Source organism: Lemur catta, chromosome 13, assembly GCF_020740605.2.
Source record: "Lemur catta isolate mLemCat1 chromosome 13, mLemCat1.pri, whole genome shotgun sequence".
NCBI lineage: Eukaryota > Metazoa > Chordata > Mammalia > Primates > Lemuridae > Lemur > Lemur catta.
The window spans coordinates 24422914-24430352 of NC_059140.1; the positions used below are offsets into that span (position 1 = coordinate 24422914).

At 46.1% G+C, this 7439-nt stretch overlaps 1 protein-coding gene and 1 non-coding gene across 2 annotated transcripts; one reads left to right on the forward strand and one right to left on the reverse strand.

Annotated features, from left to right (window-relative positions):
• Positions 1-451: 451 nt before the first annotated feature.
• TRNAF-GAA lies at positions 452-524 on the forward strand. The gene has a single exon. It is a non-coding gene; the product is annotated as a tRNA-Phe (tRNA).
• Positions 525-6832: 6308 nt separating this feature from the next.
• LOC123648948 (transcription initiation factor TFIID subunit 13-like) lies at positions 6833-7204 on the reverse strand. The gene is given in 1 exon segment (XM_045566888.1): positions 6833-7204. A coding segment is annotated over 1 exon segment (372 nt).
• Between the last annotated feature and the right edge of the window lie 235 nt (positions 7205-7439).

A 7439-nucleotide genomic window follows, 5' to 3' on the forward strand; every position in this document is an offset into this window, starting at 1 on the left:
ATTTGCAGACTCCTGCAGGAAGTAGCATGGACTCTGAATAATCATGGGGCGTGAGCTCACCGAGTATTTGCCTAGCAGGCTCCAGGCAGCGGTGATAGCTAAGGGGGACACCGCCAGGACCCAGCAGCTGAGAGAGGCTACAAACTCCTCACGCGGGCCTGGTCTGACGATGCCCGCCTCCACGCCGTCCGCTGGGCTCTGGAACTTCTCCCGGGGCACAGTGACAAACGCGTGCGGCCTCAGGCCCAGGTCGGCGGGAAGGGGCTGCCCCGCCGGGCTTGGGGCGCTAAGGTGGCATTTCGGAAAGTGAGCGACGCAGGCCGGGCGCCTGGCCACGGCTTGGAAAAAGTGAGGCTGCGGAACGCTGTAAATAATTATCAGGAAGGGACGCAACCAACTTTTGGACGCCAAGTGCTCAGTGATAGTTTACCCAAAAGAGGACGAAAAGCGCGCCGAAATAGCTCAGTTGGGAGAGCGTTAGACTGAAGATCTAAAGGTCCCTGGTTCGATCCCGGGTTTCGGCAGCTGCTTTTTAATTTTAAACTGAAGGAACTCGAGTTTCCTAAGACCTTCTGTCCGCGTTACCCTGGCTCATTTCATCCAAGCCCACGAGAATGGGGACCCGACGGGCGAGTGAGAAGCAGAAACAGCCGTCCCCAGCCGCCACTTCCGGGCCGCCTTCCCGCGGGGACCGAGGCGGTGCCGTGCGCGCGCGCGCTCCGAGCCTGGCCCCGACCCCGAGCCGCCGCGCGCTCCCGGACACGCGGAAGTCGCGCTGCCCCCGAGCGTCCCGGGCCCCGCCCAGCCCCGGAGAGGAGGCGGGTCGCGGGGGGGCGCGGGGGGTCGCGGGGGCCCCGGTGGGAGGCTAGTCCGATCTGGGGGCGAAAAAGACAACTTCATCTCAAATTTCGTTCCATTCCCTCCAAGTGTCCGGATGTGAAGAGCAAGCGACACCCCGCTGCTTTGTCGCGCGGCCCCCGTCCGGCGCCGTCCGGGAACGGGCCCCGCTGCCGGTGTTCGGCGCGAGAGCGCGGCGGCCCGGGCGTGACGGCTTCACAGCTCCCGGGCATCCTAGACCCAACGGCTTCCCTTCGGCCCTGCGGCGGGGGCTTCTCAAGCTGCGGTCCCCGGAGCCGCAGCCCCTCGCCACCTGGGAACTAGCTGGAAATGCAGCTTCTCGGCCCCCCCGCAGACCCGCGGAATCCGAAGCTCCGGGCTGGGCCCAGCACGCGGTGTTGAGCCCTGCGGGGGGTTCCAGCTCAGCCTGTCCGGGACCCCCTGACCCGGACGCTCCTGTCCATTTCTGAGAGAGCCCTTTCCTAAGACTTTTTGGGAACCAGCTGTTTCCTTTTGCTTTCTTTTTGTCCTCCTGCAAATGTGAAATAAAACTTTGACATGTGCTGGAAATTAATTTTTCTGCAAATTTTTGCTTTCACATTTGGGGACGGGGTGCGCGGCGGCAGCAACTTCTCTCGCCACCGGTGGGCGGTGGGAGCCCCCCCAAGGCCAAACTGGGTGGTGTGAAGACAGTGGAGGTCCAGGCGCCTGAGTTCACATTGCATGGCTCGGACCCAGGGATAGAAGTTGCAGGGATGCAGATTGGAATTAAAAGATGAAGACATTTCTTGCATTGAATCTTTATATTAACAATAGCAATAAGAAGAAATGTCAGTCTATTTGTGTCATTAGAAAATGGAATAGTCACTTTAGTGAGGTGGTAAGTTGCTTGGTCAGGGGATGAAAGACACTTGTGGGATTTATGCAATTAGGTTTTGCTTATTTTCTGGTTCTATTGTTTTGAGGGGAAAAGGCAACTCACATTTACGAATTACTGTGTGCTCTTGGTTATTCATTCACTCACTAACTGGACATTAATTCCTGGCCCCCTCCTGTGTGTCAGCGTTATTTGGTCTTCACAACAACCCCATGAAGTAGATATTATCATCCTCATTTTACACATAACAGCCCTGCCGGGGTTGCAAGGATTGAACATAAAATATGTCAGGCATCTGCCATTGGCTACTTCTTAAATGTTACTGTAAGTGATAAGTTGTTGGGATTTGTAATTAAGTGAAGGAAATTAGAAATGTTTTACCCCCAAAATGTATTCCTTTTACATATTTTGAGATGGCTACCACAAGTCTTATGATAGAAGTAACACTGCAAAGCTATCTTTTGGGGGATGGGGAATTTACATCTCTAGAGAATGTGCGTTAATACAGCCACGTCTATCCTTTCTCACCTAGAAAAAATTAACTGAGGGTCCAACACCTTTAAAGGACTGAAAAGAAACTTTTCGCATCTGTGAGCTGCTACCAGTAAGGTTTCATTTATATAACAAGACCACCTTTGCTAGTCAAGTCTCTTCCTCTCTCCCCTCAAAAACCTGTTTTTCTGCTTTCCATCCCCCATTCTTTAAAAACCTCTATACCTCACTGAGGAGTTGAGTCTTCATTCTGAGGGCTCCTGTGTATACACGTTAAATAAATTTGTATCTTTTCCCTCCTAGTAATCGATCTGCCTCATGTCAGTGATTTTTCAGTGAACCTTAGGGGCATAACAGCCTTGCTCCCTACATAAGACAGGTGTGCATAAACATGAAGGCAGTTACATGAGGCAACTACAAGCTTTTGTCTGGTGAATTAGAAAAGGCTCTATGGGAGAGTGGGTCTTGACTGTGTCCTCACCCAGAGGAAGATTTCTTAGGTATGGAAAGATTTCACTAGAGTGTGTTAGAACCGGTTCCCCCATTCGGCCCCAGGAACAGAATGGCAGAGTCCAAGGCTACAAAAGGCAAAGGAGTTTATTGTCTGGCTCAAGCCAGGGTCCAAGTCCCAGAGCACCAACGCAGTGGTCTCTTTACGAACTAGGACCCCGCCCTGGGGTAAAAACTGAGCTTTTATGCCTTTCAGTAGGTTACATACGCTGTGCACACCATTCCCCCTCCCCCCTTAGTTCCTTTGCTCCTTCAAAGGTGGCTTGATCAAGTTGTCTCCTGATTGGTTGGGTCCAAGGTGCTCCACGTCCCAATACTTTTCCAGCTGTTTTGCAGAGTCATTGGGCGGGAAGAGGAGGACCCATCCCAGGAACTCGTGACTTAGGCCCACCCGTCTTGGGGAAACTGAAACTTAGGCCTGTGTCAGGAGATTCAGCCTGTCATGGAGTCACTCCTGCTCCCCCTTCTGCCCTTCAAGTGCAACTGGTTAGCGTGTGTCTACACGGGAGGGAAAGGTTGTGGAGGCTGGAGGCAAGAGTGACTGTTCATGTCAGATAACCAGAGACCTGAGCACCCAGCCAGGTGATGAGGCCAGGTACTAACTATTGATATGTGGGGGGAAAGACTGGAGACACACACCTGGTTAGTGTCACAGGTAAGGCCAGACACTAAAGTGGTAAAGACAGATTGTAATCAGTAACATACTACTGCAATAGGAAAAAGGATTCAGCATGAACTGAACTCACCTTTCATTTGTACAGAGGTAACTGGACATTTTTAAGAGACAATGAGGGATTAGGGAGAGGGACCAGTGTGGGCTTGAGCAGAGTCAGGGAAGTGCAAAATGACAAAGGGTTGGTCAGTGTGAATGCTGACTAGGTCAACTGTGTCTGTGAGCTGGTGATTACTATTGAAGTTAGGATCCTGTCCTCCCATTGAGACTGGGAGACACAGGCCATATCTTTCCTGATGACTACATTTCAGAGGAATAGCTTTCAGGTTATAGAGAAAGACATTCCTGAGTTGTAGGGAATACATATCAATCTCAAAGGGACAAAGGAAGGATTTCTTAGGTAGATAGTGAGGGACCTCTGGTTCTCCTAGGGACAAAAGCAGGTGCTTTGCCTTGGTGCTGCCTGGAGCAATGGGCCACACCTGCGGAAGGACAGGGCAAGTGCCCTGCCTTGGTGCTGCCCCACCTTGATCCTGCCCGAAGCAATTGCCACACCTGGGAGAAGGAGGAACACCCTGCCAATCTGCGAAAGAATCCAAGGAAGTCCCCAACCTGCGGGGCCAGACCACCTAGGCACAATAGGGTCTGGAAGTAACCTAAGGCTAGGTTACTAGAGTAACCTAAGGCTAATTATCATGCCATTGACTCTCCATCACAGTGGTTCAATGGTGACATTTGACCCACGAGGAGGGCCCCATCCAGACGATATAAAACAGGACCCCAGACCATAAGCAGGGCCTCTTGTTATGACAAGGGGCCTGTTTGTCATCTATGTCAAATATATCTTGCTCTTGTTCTACAAACCTATCTTGTTCCTCAATAAACTTTGTTTCATACTGGCCTTGCTATTGGTATGTCTGGTCATTCTTTAGCCAAGAGCACACCAAGAACCCAGAACAGACTGCCAACCTGACAGATTCACGATTGTAAGCCCTTTTTAGTATTAATAAATGCTCTAAGAGAGTGGACAGGAGCCTACCATCAGATGTTTGATAGTATTTCTTTTGTAGCCTTGGACTTTCTCAAGCAGATACTCCTAATGGGAGTATCATTCCAGAGATGGGGTTTTGAGCTGTAAGAAACTATGTTAGTGCTTAAGTCTTTTAATGTGGGAGGAAGGAGGGGGTGGATGAAATAATTTGTGCTGAGAGCAGGCAGGTGTTACAGGCCAAGGTTGAGGCCTAGTCAAGAAGAGGGTTCAGAGAAGCTGTTACTGAAAGTTTGGTACTTGTCCCCAAGGCAGAATCAGTGAGAACAAAGAATGAGGACAAGTGATTTGAGGAAAAAGAAAGAGAAATTTATTAATTTGCCGGCAAATGAGGCGGGTGACAGACTAGCATCTCAAGAGACCTCCTCCCTGCCTTTAAGCAGAAATACAGGGCTTTTTAAAGGGAGGTTTTCATCGGTTGGGCTGGAGTCTATGTGACCAGGGTCACATGCCATGGCTTCAGGCTATTGTTGTTTAACTATAATTGGTGGTTTTGGTCAACCTCATCTCCAGTGACCACATCTCATGACCCTTGTCCAGAGAATTCTGTTGCACCATATCCTGTGATTTAAGATAATAGAAAACAAACAGTAAAGAACATTTTTCTGCCTCTTTGATTACTGGCCTTGGGAAGGAACGCAGATTTTAATTCCTAAAAAGGGTGGGGAGTTTTAAAGAGACAATTTGTAAAACATTTCACTGCCCTCTTGCAGATCTTTACCTCTGTTACATAGCCTGGCTAGAGACTGGTCAAGGGGAGAATCCTTGTCATTAGAAGTCTGGGGAGGGAAGGGTAAAGGAGGGTAGTTTAGGCAATCCTCTACTGGTTGCTTGTGAAGAGTTTTCAGGCCTTGTGGAAAGCAGGTAGGCAGCATTAACAAAGTATGTACACAGACACAATGTACATACGAAATAAAGGAAGAACAACCAAACGTGGCAAGCAAGAGCTATGTATTCAGAGCTTGCTGCAGCAAGGGAGTCAGCCACCATCGCTTGCATTTGGCAGAGACTCAAATGCAGGCAGGGGAGTGGGAGAGCTTTGTAGTGGGTGAAGTGGCTTCCTAACTGGAGGCTGCTGGCCTGGGGAAGCTGGGGGCAACTAACTAGGACAGGGCAGCTCACATGATTGGTTAGGGGGCATGTTTGGCTTTCCCTGGTTGGTCCTAAGTTGGAAGCAGGCACAGAAATTAGAAAAATTGTCCATTTGTATATTCAGTTTCTTAACATATATTTTACCTGAAAAGATAAAGTCTAAAAATGTAATCTGATAATTATTTTTCCTGTTTAATTTTTCATACTTTATTGCTTGTATTAATAGGTTAAGAAACTAAAATTTTCCTAGGTACTGATGTATAGGTAATGTTTAGAAGTGGTATACAAAAAGTTCAGTTTCACAAAGAGTAACATTCAGTGATATATTTAAATGCAGTTTGAATCCTTATTTTAAGCTGAGTGTAATAATAATTTAATACAATAAGCTATATGCACACAAAACCTGTATATCCTGAACTACAAAAGTAGTTTCCATAGACATATATGGTTTTCATCAAGTACACATTTCCACAATGAACAAGTAGTTACAAATATGTTAATAAAACACTATCCTAAATGCTCAACTTGCCATCAATGCCATTCAATTTTTAAGCAATGCCATTCTTGCTACTGAAAACATTTATTTTTAGAAGTTTTAATCTGATCTCGGAAAATGAGTTATCCCAAAACTTAATAAACAGTATGTTATAAGCTCCAAAAGGTTTTTAAATCAAAAGAGTCTTCCAACACAGAAGCATTCACAGGAAACTTTTGGTTTCTCCAAAAAAATAAAATCATTCCTGTTATCTGAAGAAAAGAATATTAAAACAAGTTATCTTTTAAAACAGATAAACATTTGTACAAAAAACCCTGTATTTTCGTATATCATCTCCTTAAAAGAAACACAAAGAAGTTCACTATAATAACTTCTCAGACTATTTTTGTATAAAAACTTCAGAATACATAAAGCACATGTTTCAGCTATCGTGGAGTCAAAGATGCCATTTTTAGATCTCACACATTAAACAGCTGCAATATAGCTGACAATGGCACAAATATACCTCACACATAAATATTAATAGTATTTCATCTTTTATATAGTCAAAAGTCAGAAGGAACTGCATGGTACTTTAACTTATGTGTGGTCATTAAAACCAAGTAAGTAATTCAAGTATGATCATATAAAGGCAGGCAATTAATCCAATATCACTCTAAAATCAAAGACTGAAAATAAAGGCAGAAAACTATGTTTCTCCATCTTTCATTTACTTAGGTAGCTATCAAGACCTTACTGTAGAAAATATACAATTATTATACATGTTTTCCCTAGACCATAATGGAGTTTCAGAAACTACAAAAAGTGTCAAGATCCGTAGTTTGCTTCATCAAATGCTCTTCTAGCTTGTTTCAATTCTTCATTCATAGTAAGCAAGTCTTTAACTCTAGCAAACTTCCTTGGGTCCTTTCAAATCAAGAAGATATCTTTAACTTATACTCTATCTTGTCTTCCAATTGCCATTGCCCTGTGAGTCATTTCAGTGATGAACTCTACGACAAGGCCTTCAAGGATATCTACTGATTCAGTATAAGGATTCTGGTCATCTCCAAAGCCATACATCATACATCTCAATTCTTTAGAAAAAAGACTCTTTCTTTTATCCTGTCCACCTTCTGCACCTCCTCCAATTTCTTCATTTTCTTCCCCAAAGACGGGGTCTTCCCCCTCATCTGCCATCCCACCAGCCCACAAGCCTCGAATCTGATAATTTTTATTGCCTTTCTCTGAAGTGTAATGTGCTCTGTTAGATGACAAATGCTTCCCAGAAGTGAGGGCTGAGAAGACTGAACATCAGGTGTCTCCTACGAACCCACTGATGCCAAGCAGCTCCTGGTAGCACTTTGTAACTAATGAGCCCATGAAGGGTGAAGGGTGGAAGTGGAGGGTCAGCTTTAGAAAAGAAATGCTTTCA